Source organism: Pipra filicauda, unplaced genomic scaffold, assembly GCF_003945595.2.
Source record: "Pipra filicauda isolate LSUMZ 115617 unplaced genomic scaffold, ASM394559v2 scaffold303_size993520_pilon, whole genome shotgun sequence".
NCBI classification, from domain to species: domain Eukaryota; kingdom Metazoa; phylum Chordata; class Aves; order Passeriformes; family Pipridae; genus Pipra; species Pipra filicauda.
The window spans coordinates 427841-449263 of record NW_024104425.1 but is presented as its reverse complement, the minus strand read 5'-3'; the positions used below and the strand labels follow the sequence as shown (position 1 = coordinate 449263).

General features: G+C 35.6%; 1 protein-coding gene across 1 annotated transcript in view; it reads left to right on the top strand.

Annotated features, from left to right (window-relative positions):
- LOC113982944 (protein eyes shut homolog) overlaps positions 1-21423 on the top strand; it is a gene marked incomplete at its 3' end in the record, with an annotated part of 505234 nt that overhangs the window by 64474 nt on the left and 419337 nt on the right. The window contains exon 7 of the mRNA XM_039383315.1: positions 6452-6611. Within this exon, the coding sequence (XP_039239249.1) occupies positions 6452-6611 (160 nt within the window). The remainder of the gene's footprint in view (positions 1-6451; positions 6612-21423) is intronic.

Genomic DNA, 21423 nt, shown 5'->3' with positions numbered 1-21423 from the left:
TCTTTCTCCTGTGTTTTTTCCCCATGTCAAGCTGGTATGTGGCCCTCATTCAACAGAACTTGTGCAGAAATTACAATCAGACAGACAGAGCCCCAAGTTTCATCCCTACCAGATGAGGTTTGCCCTTGTGGGTGCACAACCAGACTCATCAGCCAGCTGTCAGGCTGGGAATCAATCTGCTTCTTTTCAGAAGAGTGGTGAGCAGTGCCAAGCCCCACAGGCCTGCGGTACAGCTTATGCCAGCCTTTGTGGAAAGTCTGCTGCCCCTGCTCTCCTTTGTAAGTTCTTTACTGAGGAGTCACTCTCAGTCCTAATGCTTTTTGATGATACTTGATCCCCAGAAGCCTATCTGAATTTATAACCCAGAAGTAAAGCATCTCTATGCAGAATTAACAATAATCTCCAAAATGGAGCTACATCATACTGCTTAGATCTCATAGCCCTAAGAAGGCCTCCAACTTATTCTTAGAAAAGCCATTTGTGTTTATTGTATGAAAGGAGAAATAAATTCTAGATGACATATCCAGAATTCAAAGGAAGGATAGCTGAGAAAAAACAACTGAGAGAAAAAATCAACTTTTTTAACAAATTCATTTTTTTTAAAAAAAAAAAGCCAGTAGGGCTTTTTTAAAACCCTCTACACTGTATCAATGACCATTTTTTTTCTGAGTATAAAAAAGGCATAGGGAAACAAACATTTAATATATTCGACATACTATATATTAAAGCAGTTGGTTTGAGTGATAAAATTGTTATGAATATTTATAACAGCTCTACTAGCAATTCTAGAAGTGATGAAAATTGGCACCGCAAAATCTGCTGTTCTCAGATGCAACTTTTATACTTATGTACAACATATAAAACAGATTATTGTCATTTTCCTTTTTAAAAAAGCTACAGTCTCTCCTACTGTTTCTCCCCATGGACTATATGAGCATTATAGTCTCATCTCTGTGAAGCCACTTTGCCACTATCATTAATTCTATTGATGTCTCTCTCATGTTTGTCCTTCCAGCTGAGTGTTCAAAACAGCAGAAGTTCAAAGTCAGATACTTCCATTAGGGGCTAGTTTTACAGTAGTTAATTAGTCAATTTTCTTTCACAAAGTAGCAGTAATTCTACAGATGAGTTCACATAAATTTTGAAATGTCCCATAGAGTCTTTGCTTCTTCAGTGTTTAATTTGAACTTTATCAAAACCACCTTGTCCTGCTTTTCTTATGCTATTGAAACAAACAGTATCAAAGCACTCTAAGCACATTTCATATGTGCTGTTAATTATCCCTTAGCTGTACAGAAGTTAATAAACAGTAGAAATCTTCATGTAATAAACTAAATATCCTGCAATGTACTGCTTTTTAGAATTAATTCAAATGAAAAATATTTAATTAAAACTCTGATCACATAATTCACATATATCTATATGCAATGTATCTTAATTTATACACTAGAATAGCATGTAATTAAATATAAATAGACAGTAAAACACACCAGATAAAACCAATAAACATATTCTGTTTAATTTTTAAATGAAACTTCTGAGAAGAAGCTAAAATCAAGTCGTGTCAAGTTTAAACCACTTTTTCAAAAATACAGGAATTCCCCAAATCTCTTCTTTACTGACTTTCCTATCTAATAAGGAGCTGGCCCCTTGAGATATGGAGAATGTCTGTAGAAAGATTCCATAAAAATTCAGTTAGCCAACTCAGCACTGTGTATTTCTGAGGGACATGACTTATAATATTTTTTTAGCCCATTTATTAATGTCAGTAAGATCAAACACACATTTTCCACACACATGTCTTCAGCATCTGTTTCCTGTACTGTAGAGTAAGTTTCTAGTACATACTGCAGCTTCTTGCTGATTATTTTTCATCCTTTGGTATCTGCCGTTTCTTCATTTACTACCAAAACTTCAAAAATGCACATTCTTAATTTGCCTTTCTAAGTTATAATTAAATATTAATAAAGTTTCATTATTTTATAAAGTCATATGTAAAGAGAGGTGGCACCTGCCCAAAGTACACAAAATTTAACTTCTCTATCCCTATATGACATGTGCACAGATAGAATTGTAGTTTCTGATTTACCCCATATGTCCACCTGAGAAATGAAAGAATATAAAATTAGTAAATTTACTAAATCTAGTAAAAAAACCCAATTAATTCAAGCTATGCCATTTTTCTGCCCAGACTCCTAATTGTTTTACCTGAAATCAGGGTTTCATATGAATCAACATATCATATTGGAGATCATAGTATCATAGAATGTATTGGGTTAGAAGGGACCTTTAAAGGTTATTTAGTTCTACTCTGTTGCAGTCATCTTCCATATCAGCTTGCTCAGAGCCATATCCAACCTGACCTTCAGTGTTTCCAGGGATGGGGAATCTACCAGCTCTCTGGGTAACTTATCCCAGTGTTTCACCATTCTCATTGTGAAAAATTTATTCCTTCTATCTAATCTGAATCTGCCCTCTTTTAGTTTAAAAACATTATCCCTTCTCCTATTGCTAGAGACCCTGCTAAAAGGTTTGTCCCCATCCTTCTTATAAGTCCCCTTTAAGTAATGAAGGGCCACAGGAAGATCTCCCCAGAATCTTTTCCTCTCCAGGCCAAACAATGCCAACTCTCTCAGTCTGTCTTTATAGGAAAGCTGCTCCATCCTTCTGTGGCCCTCCTCTGGATCCACTCCAATAGGTCCATGTATTTCTTGTAATGAGGACCCCAGAGCTGGATGTAATACTCCAGGTGGGGTCTTACCAGAGTGGAGTAGGGAGGCAGAATCCTCCCCTTGGCTTGCTGGCCACACCGCTTTTCATGGAGCCCAGGATATAGTTAACCTTCTGGGCTGCAGGTGCACATTGCTGGCTCATGTCCAGCTTTTCATCCACCACTACCTCCAACTCTGTTGGGGGCTGTTCTTAATTTCTTTACCCCCAGCCCATGTTAATACGAGGGGTTCACCCAACCAGGATGCAGGACCTTGCATTTGGCCTTGTTGAACCTTACTCTGGGTTCCCATGGGCTCACTTCTCGAGCTTGTTCAGGTACCTCATAATGCCATCCCATCCTTCAGGTGTGTCAACTGCACTACTTAGCTTCAGTCATCTGCAAATTTGACAGATACAGTAAGTAGGACCAAGTAATTTTCCCTTTTTAAGTTAAAAGTCACTCATGTTCCCTGGTGTATTGTAGGCTAATGATTTAATATCATAAATTTTAAAGACTTTAGCGATTACAGGCATAGCATAATTTATTGACAGCTATAGAATTTCCTAATTTTCATTTTTTTACACAGTTTGAAGAAAAAATATCATAACTTTCCCTTTCATAGAAAGACATATATTTCAATTGGAAGAAGGAAGTGATTAAAAAGTTCTCCCCAAATGAGTCCTTTACTCCAGTTCACTAAGAAGGAACAGGTTTGCTAGCTATGAACTAAACTTCCATATGTTTCTTGCAGTTATCTTCCCAGTGTGAGTGACTTCCAGAACTTTACTTAGGAATGTACTTTACATACAAAAAAAAATAAGCATAATTTTTTTCTGGTATTAAGCTAAGGATTTTATTTTCTTTATTTTAACAATTCTCATGGCTCCATCAATGCAGAAAAATTAAAATACTATTTTTTTTTTGTCATTTTGCCAAACAGCATGTTCTGGGTTCTTTAAACTCTTTGTCATAAACCAGTCACTCCAGTTCATAATTTTGAAAATATCTACAGGAAAAATTGAAAAAATAAACAGCTACAAGGATATGCACAACAGTCAGACTGTATTTAGGGAATGGGGTGGCAGGGAGAAGGGAGTGGGAAAAGAAGAAAATCTGAGCAAAGAAATAAACAATATAAGAGAATATGGAAGGCAAAACAAAAATTGAAAACATTCATACCCAGTTTGATGCTTAAATTTTGGGTTGAATTGGGATTTTCTCCATGTACTTTAAAAGTGACCAAGTAGCCTAAACACATGTATGTCTTAATTTTGAAAGTCATCTTACCAGGCAATTGAAAACTGAGAAGGAAAAAAATCCAGGTTATTGTACCAGTATGCTGTTGAGATGATTACAATTAATCTTTAAAAAATTGCTTAGCGTTTGTGGAAAGTACTGGCTTAAGCATCCCTAAGACTTGTCCTTCAATTATCCTCAAAACAATTCTGGTATAGTCTGGAAATAGTGATTCAATTCCTGAATGCTGTCTTGCCAGCAGTATGTTTCACCCCAGGTGCAAAAAAACCACTTTGCTAGATGAAAAGTAAATGTAGTTTTAACACTAATTCCATCTCTGAGAACATAATTTTTTAAGGTAATATGTATTCACTAGGAATAGGGTTAAACTTCAGTGAACTTATTTGAAGAAGTTGTTTCTTGCAGAATGGATTTAAAATGTGTAAAGAAAGAAAATACTGGTTAAACAGTTTTAACCAATAAATAGTAATGCTTAGTGACTAGGTAGATAAAAGTTTGAGTCTAGTCAATGAGAATTTTACAAATATGTCCTCATGAACAGCAATCATAAAGGAGAAACTATCCTATAAATCCCATTTATACAGCAGCAGCAGAAAAATATGAGACCAAGGGTAATATAAGCCCACTACTGAATTAAGTGGCTGATATTCAATGTCTTTGCTCTGGTTTTTACTTGCAATATCTGTTTTCAAGTTTCCCAGGTCCCTATACCCTAGTGGTAAAATTTGAAGGAAAGAAATATTGTCAATGATAGAGGAATACCAAACTAGGAACTACTTAGGCAAAAAAACCCAGTACTTATATATATCCAAAGGGCTTGACAGGATGCATCTAGGGAAAATGAGGGAGTGGATTAATGTAACCAGAACATGATAAAGAGTAGAGTAGCTTCTAGTAAAATAATGGATGTTGTCACAACAGAGCAACGCATGGATAGGAATTTGGAAAATAAGTACTAATGAATATGCAAATGCTGGAGAACATAGAACACTATGTTCTCTTCCAGGTCCTGGGAAGGTAAATTCACTAATTCTGTTGGCTATCATGCTCCTCTTATACCTCGGTCACTCGGGAGATGACAGTCCACTTTAGTTATCTGTTGTTTCAACAGCTGAACGTGGAGATTCGCAGTACGGAATTCCCATCACTGCAGTTCTCTTAAAACCTTCACTTGGACACCTAAATACTATTCATTTTTATAAAACATATTTATCAGATAGGGAAGAGATCACTGTAATGCAAATGTTTAGAAGAGTGATAGGTTAGGTGAATTTTAAACTTTAAACCAAACTTCAGTGAGTTAATTGATAAACAGCATACTTAATGTTAATAGTTTTTACAGATTGTTAGACATTCTCAGTACACCTACATACTACTATTCTGTAATATATTTTAAATTATATGTGGTCACACAATACCATGGAGATGATGCCTTCTAGTTAGTGCTAACAGCACTAACTGTGGTCCCTAGTGGTTCTTAGCTCCCAGAGTCAAGGTAATCTGTCTCATGAGCTCTTTGATGCGAGAAGTCATTACTGACATGAGATTATCTTCCTTTGTCTCCATTCTATCACTTTGTACTTGATGCTTTATGCTATTTTACCTCCCACCGCCCTACCCTGCCCTTAAAAAAAAGGATGGTCTCCTGGTATTACTTGCCTTGGGGCATTTTGTATCCTGGCAGTAATTCTTCTTCTGTAGTCAGCAATATGTTCTGCTGATTTTCTATGCCTTATGGTAATCTTGTTCTTTTGCAACTTTTTTGTTATTTGTATGAGTCACTACAATGCATCTCTCTCCCCTTGATGGTCACATTGTACACATACTCATCTAAAATCCATATTCATTGTGACTGGTTGAACTACCATGGTGTTCTAAAATACTTTTATGCTACTGTTGGCTATACTACCCTTGTAATTGGATTCAGGACAAACTACTAGTTATATTTTACCAGGACACTTGTAATGTATAGGTATCACAGGACTCTTGAGAAGCTAATATAAGCTTCAATTCTTTCCCTTTCTTCTGTAGAAATTATTTTTATTTATTTTAGTTAATAGATAGGGTCAGAATGTCCAGCAGAAACCTTGTACTACATTTTCTGATTATTAGTTGGCCACTATGTTTGTCTTGCAGGCTTTGTTAGCACCACTGGCTGATTTCTCCCTCATCTCCAGCCCTTTAAAATCCTTTCTGCACTTTCAGTTCTTCTGTTCTTGCAGGCAGCTCTATCCATTACAGCAAGTAATTATCTTGCCATTTCCTCCAACTCACATGTCCTCTCTTCCCACACTTTTTCAACAGACATGGTAGATGAGTTTTGCCTTTGTTAACTGTTTTATCATCTGCAAATGTAGATATAAAGAATAATTCTGCATTGTTTTACTACCACACCTTTATGACCCAAAGAAAATTCAACAAACTTTCACATTGCATTTTCATTTTGTGTTTTCTCTGTGTTTGTGTGTTTGTTATATCTAGTGCCTCTGTGCACCTGGATGGACAGGAGAATTTTGCCAATTTGCTGAAAATGCATGTTTAGTTTACCCAAATAGTTGTTCTGATGGAGCAACTTGCATGGATATGAGCCAACGGAGAGAACAACCTTTGTTTCAGTGTTTGTGTCCTCATGATTTCACAGGTAAGGCATATACAAAACGTGTAGAAGTTTGTAGTTTCATTTCCTTTTAAATGAAAGTATAAGAATGATGGATTTTAAAAAGTAAGGGATATAGAAGTGTTTGCATTTTCTGCCCTCTGCTGTGATGCCTACAAAATCTAAACAGAATTTGCAAATTAGTTTTGAATCTTTAAATTAAGGTTACAGAATAAGCTAGAATAAGCTTCAGCTTCAATTTAAGAGACTAAGTGTATGTCTACACATAAAAGTTTGCACGTGAGCTAGATGTCTGCTTTCTCATTGTAGTTCCTGGAGATCTAGTTAATGAAAGTACTGTAGTCCAGGAAGTTTGTTAGTTCGTGTCAGCCTGTATTTGCTTGGATATCTTTATTTATTTTTCTGGGAGATGAACTCCACTTCCTATTTTAATTCCTTGATGGACCACCAATGATTTACGCAATTTCATTTGGTGTGGGATTAGCTGATTCACTTTACTTGACTAAAAGAATGTGAGACCGGTAAACAAGTCTTCAAGGCTCTATGAATCATCAGTAAGTTTTTCAGAGGGGGAATAAGACCACTTCTATGAGATACTTGTTAGTCATTGACACAAGTTCTTCAGGAATGTTTCTCTTTTACTTAGACAGAAAAGAAGACTAAAAAAATAGCTTATATTAATCACATTGTTTTTTAGCTGGTAAAGAAAACAATTTCTGAGTTTTCCTCCATCCTTACTCTTTAAATAGAAGCTCATTTGAGTTGGATTCTAAAATCCTTCACCGATCTTTGGTTAGAGAGGGAACTGAAAGAGAAGCATTGAATGTGATTCACTGCAGTTTTAGGTAACATTAAGGAGACAGAAATTAGTCATATGTACATCAATTTAAGTAAGTACCAAAAATATTAAGAGAATTTAAAAAATAACCAACTGAAATATAGATACTTAATATTTATTACTCAAAGATTGAAAATTAATTTAATCTAAAGAAATTACAGTAATACACAAAGAGACTTTTAATATACTGCCATTGAAAAAGAAATAGAATAATACCCCAGAGTTGTAACTATCAACCTTTCTTTTCACTTCTGCCTTATCATCTTTAGGATTTTATTTTTTCAATCTAAACTTGAGAGCTTTTTATTGATGTAACACCTAAAATTATGGATTTGATAATAAAAGTAATGTTTCACTACAATAACTCAAGGCTTTCAAGGTAATTTAAGGTCTCTAGTGTACAAAGTGGTCATAAAACAAAAGTTTAGCAGGCTACAATATATGGCAATAAATGTATGCAATTAATACAATTAAACCTTACTAAACACTGAGTTATGACTGAATTCAAGATTCTTTCTTTTGTGGCATCTCATTGTAAGAGGTTCTTTATATAGCAATTGACTTTTTTTTTACTTTTTCTATTTTTAAATAATCAGTTAGTTCTTCAGTCTTGATCCATAAAAATTTCCATTTATACTTGTTTATTGTTTCATTTATGTGTTTCAGAAGGGAAGGACAATGCAGTAGCAATTTTGGCATGTTTACTTGACTCTGAATGAAATAGCATCTGCAACCAGAAAAACTATTGTAGTTTCACATCTAATTGTTCTTAATTGTGTTTATAAATTATAAACACTGCATCTGTAGCTTTTGCATTAACATTTAAATCATGTTTGGAATAGACATCTTAGGGAACACAAAATATGGCATGATGTAGTGTTCTCAGCTGTGAAAAACAGAACTTTGATTAAGAAAGTTATATAACCATTTCATTTTGATTCCATACTCTTTAAAAAACCTTGTAGAAACTTGCCATAAACACACAAATGCAATTTTAAACTACATTTTTTATTTCTGTTTATATGTAAAATACATTTTGGGTAATTTACTCATAAAAGTAATAAATATAATAAATATGAATAAATATAGTTATTTTTGTTGAATAGATGTCATTATTTTTGTGTTTTCAATTTCCTTCTATGGTTAGCTCCTTATTTTCATTTTTCCCTTCTCTGACAGTAGATAAAAACCTTTGTATCTACAATAGTGCAAGTAAGTAACATGTCTTATGACACTGAAACAATCCATATCAGCAATTTCTCAAGTTTTGCACAGTAGGCCAATTGTTCTTGAATAAGCTTCCTCTAATTTATTACTATCTTTCCTTGTGTGTAGAGCAATCATACTAGCAGGGATTGATTGTTCATGTTAGACACTTCATTTAGTTGGTAGAAAAGTCCTTTAATTAAAATAATCTTACTGCTGCTAAAATGAACTCAATCCCAAGAAAACTCACCAGCTAGAATTTTAAGTACTACTTAATTACATACTTTTTCCTCATCTTCAAACTTTCCTTTTACAAGACTCATTAGGATTATTCCCAATTTATCCACAGTTTATTTTTTCTCTTTCACTGTTTTATTGAGTTGAGACAGATCAGCTAGCATCTTTAGGTATATGGGAAATGAATATAAAAATACTTCATTGAACTGCATAGGTTATTTGTATCAGTATTCTGTAGAAAGAGTCTCTGATGCCTCAATAGCTAATATTCCAGAGAAGAAGATAGAGGATATAAAAGTTCCAATATCTTTCACAACCTAGTAAAGACAATGTTTATACTAGCGAACAAAATAATTAATATGGCCTAATTTAAATCCTTCTATCTGGTCAAATCCACATTTTTAAATTCTTTTGTTCTCTAGAATACAGTGTTGACGTGTTTTAACCCTGATGGGCAGCTAAATACCACACACCTTTTTGTTCACTCTTCCCCAGTGGGATGGTGAAGAGAATCAGAAAGGCAAAAGTAAGAAAACTTGAGATAAAGCCAAATCATTAGGTCAAGCAAAAGCTGTGCACACAAGTGGAGTAAAATAAGGAATTCATTCAGTACTTCCTGTTGGCATTTCATGTTGAAGTACAGTGATAATCTCATAAGTCTCAAAACTCAAATAGATAAAAAGAATTATTTTTTTTCACAGCTCTAATCCTTGTACTAAAGGTGAGCAGATAAAGCAATTTTTGTATCATCATGGGAGGTTCCTATGTCACAGGAGTGTCATTGGAATTACACAGCAGTGTATTTCTCAGCAACAGATGCTGCCATTTTAAGCTTTATTCATTGCACTTTATGTGTTATTACAGTTGTCACCTCTGAAAGAGAAATTGTTAGTGCACAATATCAATGACCGCGGACTGAAATAATGGAATAAAACAAGTCACTTGCTAAGTATTGCTGCAGGAATTCACTCAGAATACTTACGTTCATCAAATGAAGAAGAAAGGAACAGCTTGCTACTTTTCAGAGGATTCAATTTTCTACTGAAGAAGAATTTTCAGTGATAACTGACAGAAAGCAAAAATAACAACCAAAGTAATTCTCTTTCTAATCCTCTTCAGCAGTTGCCCAGAAACTTACCTGCTGTTTAAAATGCCTTTTAGGAGGTTTGTCCAAATAGCGTTAGTTAGGGTGAAAGGCAAATGGTTTTAGACAGCCTGTTTCTTTAACTTTGCTCCCAATACAGGTCTCTCCCAATGCCAGTAAAATTCTTTGAAAAAACATGAATTACACTGACTCCATTAGAATCATAGAATGTTCTGAGTTGGAAGGGACCCACAAGGATCATCGAGTTCAAGTCCAGTCTCTGCACAGGACCACCCTCATAAGCACATTGTCCCAAAGCTTTTTGAACTCTGTCAGTCTTGGTGCTGCAGTGCTGTGACCACTTCCCTGGGAGAGTGTTCCAGTGCCCAACCACCTTCTGGATGAAGAACTTTTTTCCTAAAATCCAACCTAAACCTCATCTGACACAGCTTCATGCCATTCCCTTGGGTCCTACTACTGGTAACCTGTGAGAAGAGCTCGATGCTTGCCCCTCCTCTTCCACTCACAAAGGAGCTGTAGACTGTGATAAGACCTCAGTCTCCTACAGGGTGAACAAGCCAAACAACCTCAGCTGCTCCTCATACGTCTTCTACTCTAGACCCTTTCACCTCTTTGTGGCCCTTCTTTGGATCTATAGCTTTATATCCGTCTCATATTATGGTTCCCAAAATTGCACACAGTTCTCAAGGTGAGGCCGCACCAGCAGAAGATGTGTTGTAAGGACTACAAGGATCTGTCACCTAAGAAGTTAGCAAGCTGAATTACATGAGAACACCAGTTTCACTCCACTTGGAATATTCAACTGTAGTAATTGTAATGAAAGGATAGAGAAGTAAGCAACAAAAAAATAAAAAGAACACATTTTAAACATACTGGCATAATATTTAATTTGAAGCAGATAAACTCTAGAACAATAAGCAAGGGCTAATGTCTGATGTTGTACCATACTTGTAGTAACTCCAAGCAAACTGTCATCTACAGTAGTTCAAGTCAACAATTTTTTCTCAGGTCTTGATTTCCACAAGAAATAATAATACTATTGAAATTCTTGTGCTGGAAATTCTTCTATTATTTTGGCATGCAGCAATTGCATGAAAAGCCAAAAGACTATTAAAACATTCTACCTGATATTTCAAAGAAAAATGTAATATCAGTATTGAAGTTCTGGTTGCTTTAAAAATGGAACAAAATGTTCCCAATGCAGGGTGATATTTATGAGTATATTAATATTTCTTATTATTTCACTTTCTAGTTTAATTTACAGTACAGAATATATTTTGTCCATATAAATAAGGAAGAATTTTGATGGAGTTTCATCAAGAATAGTTATATATTACATGGTTAACTTAAAGATGCTGTTTTTTATTAAGAAGCATAAATGTATCAATGTGTATGGCTTTCTAAGTAAATAATTAGTAAAATTCTCAACTGAAAGACGTGTTTTAAAATATGCCCTTAAACTTGGCTTATAAAATACTTTAGATAGCTCCATCTGCTCATGAACTCCAAAAATTACTTTCACCCACCTGTATCAAACTTTTAATTTTTTAAGTGAAGTACAAACTCCTTGACTTTCTGGGACTATTAGCCCAGTACTCAAACCAGAGAGATATTTTACATCACTGACTGTATATTTAAAAAGTAGCAAAGTTTCGGAGACATAGTGGGAGCGTTTCCTATTTGCAGTGTTTTTCCATGAAAGTCTGACCTCAAATCCAGGTGCATACAAACCAAACTACCACTTTTTTCTCCTGCTTTCCACTTCCTACCAGCCTACCATGTCTCATTTTATTAAGGCATACAGCTCCCACATTTACCTCTCAGGGAGTTTTCAGAACTCTGCTGATTTGCTTTAGCTTATCTGACTCTTCTGGCTTTACATCTATTAATGTCTATCCTTTCCTGTTTTACATATTCAGAGTAAAACTTAAAAGGAATCTAAAGTTTTTTCTCTGTGTATAGTTTATAAGTGTCTTATTGAGAACACCAGAATTATTCATTCTCGTTACCCAACATGTAAATCTGCTGTTAATGACAGGGGAGACTAAGAGGAAGGCTCTATCCACATTTGTTACAAGCACGCTGGTGGCTTATGAGGCCAATACGAGATAGACATGTCCGATTGCAAAAGGCACAGCAGAAAGACTCCTTAGGTGGTATATTCTGCAAGGCACGATTCTTTCTGCGTTGTGATCCTGCGCGCTTTCTCAAAGGAAGCAGCAGCGTTATAGATGGTGTGTCTCCAGACCTCCCGATTGGAGGCCAGAGTAGACCAGTGATGTTGATCAATATGGCCAAGGCTGAGATGTTGTTTCAGGGAGTCCTTTTATCTTCTCTTTGGGGCTCCTCTCTTGCGACAGCCGGTGGCAAGTTCACCATAAAGCAGGATCTTAGGGAGGCGGTGGTCCTTCATCCTGGAGACGTGCCCTGCCCAACACAGCTGTGTTCTCAGCAACATGGCCTCAATACTTGTGACTGCTGCTTGTTCTAGAACAGATGTATTGGTTACATAATCTGACCAGTGGATGTTTAGGATTGTACGGAGGCAGCGTTGATGGAAGCGTTCTAGGAGACGCAGGTGGTGGCAGTAGACGACTCCTGATTCGGAACCATATAAGAGAGTAGACAACACTATGGCTCTGTAAACACTGATCTTGGTACTTTTCTTCAAGTGTTTATCACGCCATACTCTTTTGTGGAGTTTTCCAAAAGCACTATATGCCTTTGCTAACCTGTTGTCTATCTCCCCATCAATATTACCATCTGAGGAGATGAGGCTACCTAAGTAATTAAGTTGCTGGACTGATTTAAGCTCTGATTGGCCAATGGTGATATGGGGATGATAGAAAACTTCCTGAGGTGCAGGTTGATGGAGAACTTCTGTCTTCTTTAAGCTGACTTCCAGCCCAAAGAGCATCATGCTGAAAAAGACTGTGAAAAGGGTTGGAGCAAGAATGCAGTCTTGTTTCACACCATGAGTTATTAGAAAGGGCTCAGAAAGTGCACTGCCATATCTGACTTGGCCGTGCTGATCCTCATGGAGTGAGATGATCATTTTAAGGAATTTAGGGAGACAACCTAAACGTTCCACAAATTGCCACAGACCTTTTCTGCTCACAGTATCGAAAGCCTTGGTGAGGTGGACAAAGGTTACATAGAGACCTTTGTTCTGTTCCCTACACTTCTCTTGCAGTTGTCTGAGGACAAATACCATGTCTGTGGTACTCCTGTTGGCTCTGAAACCACACTGACTTTCAGGTAGAATTCCTTCTGCAATAGATACACTTAAGATGTGTAGTGTAGATGTAAATATAGCATGTTTAAAAATATAAAATGTATTGGAAAGATAAATAAGACTATTGTGTAGATCTAGTGACTGCTTTCATGACACAGCTGATTTTTGAAGCTCTGTTTTACTTCTTTAAAAGACCTTAGTCTGACATCTTTTGGCTCTGAACATCCACTTTCCTCTCTTAATTATGAATAATCAGGCTTAGCCATATATTGCTTACTTTTTTTTCAGACACAATGTACAACATCATTAGCTGACATAGTCTGCTGTATCTCCACTGAATCTGGAATTATGTTATATACATGAACTAAATTATGTTATTAACTTAATTATGTTATTATACATGAACTAAATATTCTAGGCTTTCTTATGCTATTTCTTAACCTTCGCGTTCAGTAGCTGTTCCTTCTATTAAAAAAAGTCTCCAAAACCATTCCGTTGAAATATGATATAAAATACCACAATGTTGCAGACTTAAAGCATGGTTTCATCTGTGTAAATGATGTCTCTTATTGATGTATATTTTCTTGTCACATAAGCAGTATTCTTAGGCACTGTAAGACCAATTTTTTTATTTTTTTTTTTAACCTGTGTTACATTGGAAACTTACATTCAGTAACAACTTCTATACTTTGGTTTTCACTCTGGGACTCTGAGTAGCTGAAGTTTACTTTTTCTGAAATATACTTGCTTCACTTTCTATTTACTGAGACATATCTCACTTTAAACACGCTCCTTCAAAATACTTGACTTCTTTGGATCTGTTTGTTTTATACCTTTCTCCTCAGTATTTGCCACTACTTTAGTATAAACTCAGCATGTGAGATTTAGTTTACTTTTCAGATCAGAACATTACAGATAAGAACATTAAATATTAGAACTTACATCATTTAGAATACTGCATCCAGCCCTATAGCCCTCAGCACAGGAAAGACATGGATCTGTTGAAGCAGATGCAGAGGAGAAAACTGGAGAGGAACTTTTTACTAGTCTGTAGCAATAAGAGAAGGGGTAATGGCTTTAAACTAAAAGAGGATAGATTTATACTAGATAGAGGGAAAAAATATCTCATAATGGGAGTTGTGAAACACTGGACCAGGTTGCCAAGAGATGTGGTACATGTTCCGTCTCTAGAAACATTCAAGGACAAATTGGACTGGGCTCTGAGCAATCTGAGCTAAAGATGTCCCTGCTCATTGGAGGAGGGTTGAACTAAATGATCTTTAAAGGTCTCTTCCAACCCAATCTGTTGTATTATCCCATGATCAGTCTTTGTGTCACTCACCCAAATTTGGGCTGATGCCTCAGTACACTGACATTTACCTTTACTCTAGGCTTATAACACATCTCATTCTCAATCCAGAATTCTTGTGACTAAATAATTAGAGTCAATTTGCCTAGGAATTTTTATAAAACCTAAAAAACCCCACCACCTCTCTAAAACACAAGTGCAATGTTCAAGGCTCTTCCAGATAGCAGAGGAACCTGCAAGTAGGGTGCTGTTTATCCAGGACAGGTAAGATGCTCTTTCTGGAATTTTCCCTCTCTCTGTGAGTGTCTTGAGTGGTTGCCTGGTACTTCTTCATATTTCACATACGATGATTGACTCCCTTCACACAAGGAAGAGTTTAAAAGAGTGAAAAGGAATCAAGCTAGAGGAAATTTCTCAGTTCCGGGCATGAAAATTATTTTGTATATTCTTCTAGTATTCTGTTGTGGTTTTTTATATGAACCAGACTTTTTTAGTGAGAAATTACAGGCACTTTGATGATAACAAAACTAACCAACAGAACCCTCACCAGAGGATAAGAGACTTTTTTAAAAGGAGGTCTACAAAAGACTTTGCAAAGAGATGAATCTTTAAGGACAGATTTCCCCTAAATCCCTAAAGTGGCTAAGGGAAAAGACAGATAATCTGTGGTCGAAAGTCAAATTTAATGTTCCAGAATAATGAGTTCAGTTAAGAGCCAAGGTTATTAAAATACACCTCAAACAAATTTAAAGACATTCTGTAAAAAGTAACTCATCTAAAAGACTGTGCTTAAAAACCAGTTGCAGAGGAACTTTCAGGAAGGACTATTCCCAAGTGCCCTTCAATGATTAATTTCTTTCTAAACCAGGAGAAGGTAAAATTTTAACTGCGTATTTAACATTTAAGAATATCTGCCCATGTTTGCAATTCATGCAGTAGTAGATAACAGGGCTAAACCATAAACTGACTGTGGCCAGAGCAAGTGTTTTTAATGTTTTCAAAAAGCTTTAAATTCAGCTCCATGTAAATAAATTATGCTAGCTGGTAAAACTTGAGAATAAAAATACTAATGTTCACTTGAACTGGAAAATGATCATATTGAAGTCTGAATACCCTTAGTATATGAAGTTGGGACAGCAGTTAGTGAACATATGCGTTTGATTTTGGCTGCTTTCACCTATTGGGACATGTCTGTCTCTGCACTGAAAAGGTTATGTTGCTTTCTTAAGAAGAGAAACAGCTTTCTAGAACATCGGTCCACTATATGGTGTAAATGTACCTAATAGCTTACACCTAATAAAAATTTAATCTGATTTAATAAAAATGAGTTCCAGTCTTGGAACTATTCTCTCCAACCCAAGCAAACTCTTGTTTTTCATGAGCTAATGGAAACTATCCCCCCTTAGATGTTAATTAGAAAAACTGTGTCATTAGAAAATTATTAGTATTGCATTTTTTTCTTGGGTTTCCCTTCCTCTCAGAAGATTAACTCTCCTTCACAGGGATTTGTGAAACACCATCCTAAAAAGAAGATACAAGGAATTTTGGAAGTAAAATAGCTGAAAAATTATAATTAAATCTGAAAATTCAAACAAAAATAGTATTTTTAGATTATTTTTCAAATACCACTGTGGATAAATACGTATATTCCGATGCCAGTTGCCATTTCAGAAGACTGTATCTTTCTTTTTTTTTTTTAATTAAATATTGGGATAGGGTAGTGATAGTCAATGAATGAGCTATTTCAGTATGATGTATTTAGAAATCTAAAATTTAATAATTTATTCTAAACAAGTTGTCTAGATTTCATCTATATTCAGTGAAGGTTGTCCAGTTTTAAGCTTCTTCAACCCATCTATAGCAAAAATGTCTTCACCAATGAGATGAATTACATGTTCATTTTTTTAATATTTAGCTGTAGACAGATTCAAGAACAACATTTTTATCAGCATAAATATATATTTTGTTCTAAGAAGACTGAAAAGCCACACATATTGATCTTTAATAAATCTTCATTTAAATATTTATGATAATTAGTTTATAAAAGGCAGTTTTTTCTAATGTCAAAACAAGTAATTTAAACTTGATTGCTCAACTGTCTGACTTAAGCAGAGCTTTTAACACCCACCTGTGTGAATTGTCAGACCAATTCTTTATTTCTGCTATTTTTTATTCTTTTCTCATTCACTGAAATTACCTTATTTTGAAAAACACCGAGTTTTATTACTATACCTAGACTTCTCTAAGAGTACATCTACTGTGCAGTTCTACACAACTCCAAAGGAAAATGAGGAAATATTCAGAATCCATGAAAACCTATCTTCCAACCTCTAGTGGTTTCGATAAATATAACTGTAAGTGGATTCAATGTCTTTCAAAATAAATAAATGTAAAGTTCCAGGAAGCAAAGTAAAACATTGGTAATTTTTAAGTACTTTCAATGTCTGTACCAGACTTGTCACTCTGTACTTTCTTTAGGATATGTGGAAAGAATTTTAGAGAGAATTTTAGAGGGCTCCAATCATGTGACATTTTTAGACACAGAGTTCAGGATGAGAAAAATCATACTACAAAAGTGGAGTTTTTCATGACCTTAAATGCAATAGCATGGATGTGAAGACCCATATTTCAGAAAGGGAACCTTAACTGCCCATGCTCTGCCAAAGAATCAATAGCTTCTTGATTTAAATGGTTGAAAACTAATGGGTCTATGAGTTTAATTGGGTGTTTTAACATAACTTCATTCAGAGACAAGGAAAAAAAAAGTAAAAAAGAAAAGTCTTAAGTTGTAGCTTGCTAAAATTGTTTTAATTTTAGAGACAAATAATTAAAAAAATAATTGTGATACAATTCAGTACTTGTGTACTGAACAGAAGAGTAAGATCATGTAATATACTTTGATAAGCTTGTTGCCATATGAAATAGTGAATAAGTGCTCAGTGTAGATCACCTTCATATACTCTTTATTAGCACACTTAAATAGTTTCTGAAAAAAAAAAGTGATAATGTTAAATTGAGAATAGAAGAGCAAAATAGACTAAAGCAGATCACATAAAACTAAAAATATCTCTAGCAATGACAAGTGGTAGAGTTGGGCTATCTAAAGTCCTAAGGAATGAAAATTCTGATTTAGAGCTTAAAATGTTTGGGTCAGTCAAAAATGAAACACTCATTAGAAGTGCTGGCTTTTCTACACTGTGCAATATGGAAGGCAAGAGCAAGTTACATTCTTTATAAGAACCTTCAGGAAGTTATTTGATAAAGTCAGACTTACTGGTACATACAATTCTAGATGATTCTGTTACACTCAAAATCTTGGTTATGCAAAAGGGAGAAGTACACCTTATATACATGTAAAGCCAAAAATGTATTGATAATGTTACTGAAATATTAAAATTATAATCATTATCGGATCAAATCTAATCACTAGATTAGAAATGAGAAAATGAGTAAAAATTCAATTTAAATTGAGACTAACAGAATTTTTAGTTTCTGTCCCTTTTCTGACATTATACTCACCCTTTTCTCTCCCTCTCCAGATCTTAAGGTCATTTCACAGTGGTGCTGTTGAGGGCAGTGTTAGAAGAATCTATAGTCCTTCAAAGGAGGGAATGTTTCTTCTTCATCTCTCTAGGATTCGCTTGAGGCCATTTCTATACGTCCGCTTACACTTTTTCTTCACTGGACTGCAGCTCTATTTTGTATCTGAATTTATGGTGGCTCTAAAGTATATTAAATACCATTTCTTTGGTTTTTTTGTTACCCCTAAGACCAGTTTTGTCCAGCTCCTGGTCTGCTTTCTTTAACTGAGCACTGGTAAGTTGTTTGTAGTCATGGAGTTTCCCATGCCAGACCTATGCCCCACCTCTGATCATTCCATGCAGTGTTCCTCACATCACATCCTATGTCTCCACCTCTCAAGGTTTCTTTCCAGCCCTGTATTTCTATACAGCATTGCATTAGAGTAGTAAACATCATCCTACACGAAATGACTACTTGTTACTGCAGCCTATATAAAACTATGGTTATTCCATGCAAAGGTAAAAAAAGTAAAGCAAATCAGAAGAAAAAGTTGCTGTCACAGTTAAGCCGAGTAAAACATCACTGCAGGAAATACAGATCAAGTGTGATGAGCCTCAGTTCTTGCAAAGTTAATTCAAAGCTTATGGTCTATTGCAAGAAGTGTCAATATTGTTTTGTAGGGCTACAGGGAACAAACCCCTCATATTTCCCCTCAGAATTTGTATTGCATTTGCTACCTTTCCTTTTTCTGATCCCAAAGTCCATTTAAAAGATTGCTCACTCAACTATCGCTGCTTCAGCAATGCCATATTTTAGTCTCTTACGTGAATTTTACCTGGATTGGGTCATTTATGGTTATTTATTTAAACAAAATGGTAAATTCATAAACAGGTACAGACATAAGTATGTGTCATAGGTTTACTTGTTCTAAAAATCCAAGCAGAAATTTTCCTTTCCCCTGTCCCACTGTAAGACAAGGAGGTTGAACGAGGAGGGGGAAGGGGTAATTAACTATACAAAAGAACTAGCTGGCAGACCTGCATTCCCAGCTAATAGCCCATCTGAAAAACTGCAGGGATGGGGGAGGAGTTTTTCTCCTCCTCTCCTTACAGACAGTGAACACTTCACTTTGTGCCTTAAATGGGGGTAAGGTGTGTTGAAAAAGCTCGGAGGCCATTTTGCTCTCGACCTGGTCATCTGTCTGTTCTCTGGCTTCGGTTTGTCTACGGTCTGCTCTGTAACCAGCTGAACGTGCTCAGATTTCATCACAGAGTTTGTGCTCACCAACGAACAAAGGGGGAGTCCTGTCTACAGCCAGCCACAGACAGTGTGAGTTTAGTGGGAAAGAAACTGCCTTTCTTTTCCCTTTCTTGCCCTTCCCCTCCTTGGTGAGGGGGGGAGATCCCCATTTCGGCTTCTCCCGTGATCCAGGGCCCCCACGCAGTGACCGCCAGAGCCAACAGTGCCCCCTGCTGACCAACACCAAGCACTGCAGGCTCTGTGCTTCCAATGATCCAACAGTGCTCTGTGATTAGAATCGCGCCAGAGGACAGGGAAGTATCACACTGTTTCCTTTTTGAAGGGGACTTTTTGGGTACAGGATTATTGCTTGGTTTTGTGTGTAGTTACTGTTTTTGCCAATATACATATATCCTTTAATAAAGGGTTGTTATTTCTTCCTTTTTCCATACTTCTTCGATTGGAGCCTCTTAATCTTGGACTTACAGTTGCTGCGAGAGAAGAGTTTGGTCTACCTCCTAACTCATCCTCCCTAGCAAAACACTCTAGTCTCTTTAAACTAGGACAGTATTCTAATTTATCTGGGTACCAACTTCATAGCTATGTAGTTGCTTTAGTGCATCATGGATTCCAAGCTCACAAACACAGATGAGAAGCCAGGTATATTCTTTCAAGTTTAGTGTGCTAATGTAGTTAAATGTCTCATCCCATGGTACACAGAAAGTGGAAGTTGGAAGCTGCCTGAGAGAAACATAGAGACACTACTCGTGCGTGCATGGATGAAGTTAGAAAAGCTAAAGCTGAAATTAAAATAGCAGTAATCAGGAAGGACAAGAAAGTTTCCTCTAAGTATATTGGTAGCAAAAGGAAAGACAAGGAAAACAATTAAACAATTTGACTTCTAAGAACACATGCTTAGGTATAAAATGCATAGGGTCATTTATAAAAATAAACAGTACAATAGTAAAATCCTATAATTTCCCCTCCCTTTAATGTTACATAATTTATTTTTATCTTTGTTCCTTGTGCTTGCTGACCTTATTCCTGATAGAAGAATAAAAAGTTTAATTGTGCACAAAAATATTGTTTGAGTTCTCTAAGTACTGCATTTCTCAATTACTCAGCCCTTACTCACTATGAAGTGATAATTAGGCATTAAAAGCTAAGTGGATTACTGTGGAGACCTCTCCTGATATCCATTTATCACTTAATCAGATTTTAATACCATAAATTATGCATTTCTCAGCAGTATTCGGATTCCAATAAATTTTATAACAGTTTGGAGTTACTAGATTTTTTGACCTCATTGTGGCAGGCAAAAGTCATAAAGTTTGCTTAAAGGATACTGCCTTTGTAAGAATTTCAGATTTATAACAAAGTAATTTTTAAAGCCTGTTTGATTGCACTAATATTTATTCATAAGGCTTTCTTGGACAAGACAATTCCATCCTCATGCATAAACATGGTAAAATGGATCCAAAATACGTATTGAGTCAAAGTTTATTCCCAGTCTTTTTTTCCTTCCAATTTTGCCTTCCAGACCTCATTAAGAAAGAAAAAAAAAACAAACTTAACAATTTCCTAGGAGACAGAAACTTCCTCAATACATTCAGTTGATTTTGTAATCAAAATATCTATTTGTGTTTTAGCATGCCTTTTTGCCAACCAGTATTATAGAAAATGGCTTTCTAAAAGTATTAATCATGATGGAATCTCCTCTGAGATACACATACTTTAAGCTACCATTAGTGTCAATACAAACAGAGCAAATGAGAGTCTTATAAAGGCAAGTTGCCCATAGTTTCCTGTATATTATTACATATAATAATAATAATAAACAGCAAAAAGTATATAGTTTTCTATTTTCTCTATTATTTACATTTTACTGTAGTAATATACTTTAACAAATTTTAACTGAGTAAACTGTATAAATTACAGTAAAGTATACTTTTGGTTCTTGAAAATTTGAGATATTTTATTAGTGGGATATTTTTGACGGAGGGGTAAAAGGACAAAATAAACACTGGAAATCTCTATAGCATGCTGGTCAACCTCTCTGTAAATACATGAGATTGCTCATGTGGTTCAGCACCTGTTGGTACAAAATAGAGATTTCTGTCAAACAAATCACAGCATATTCCTGTT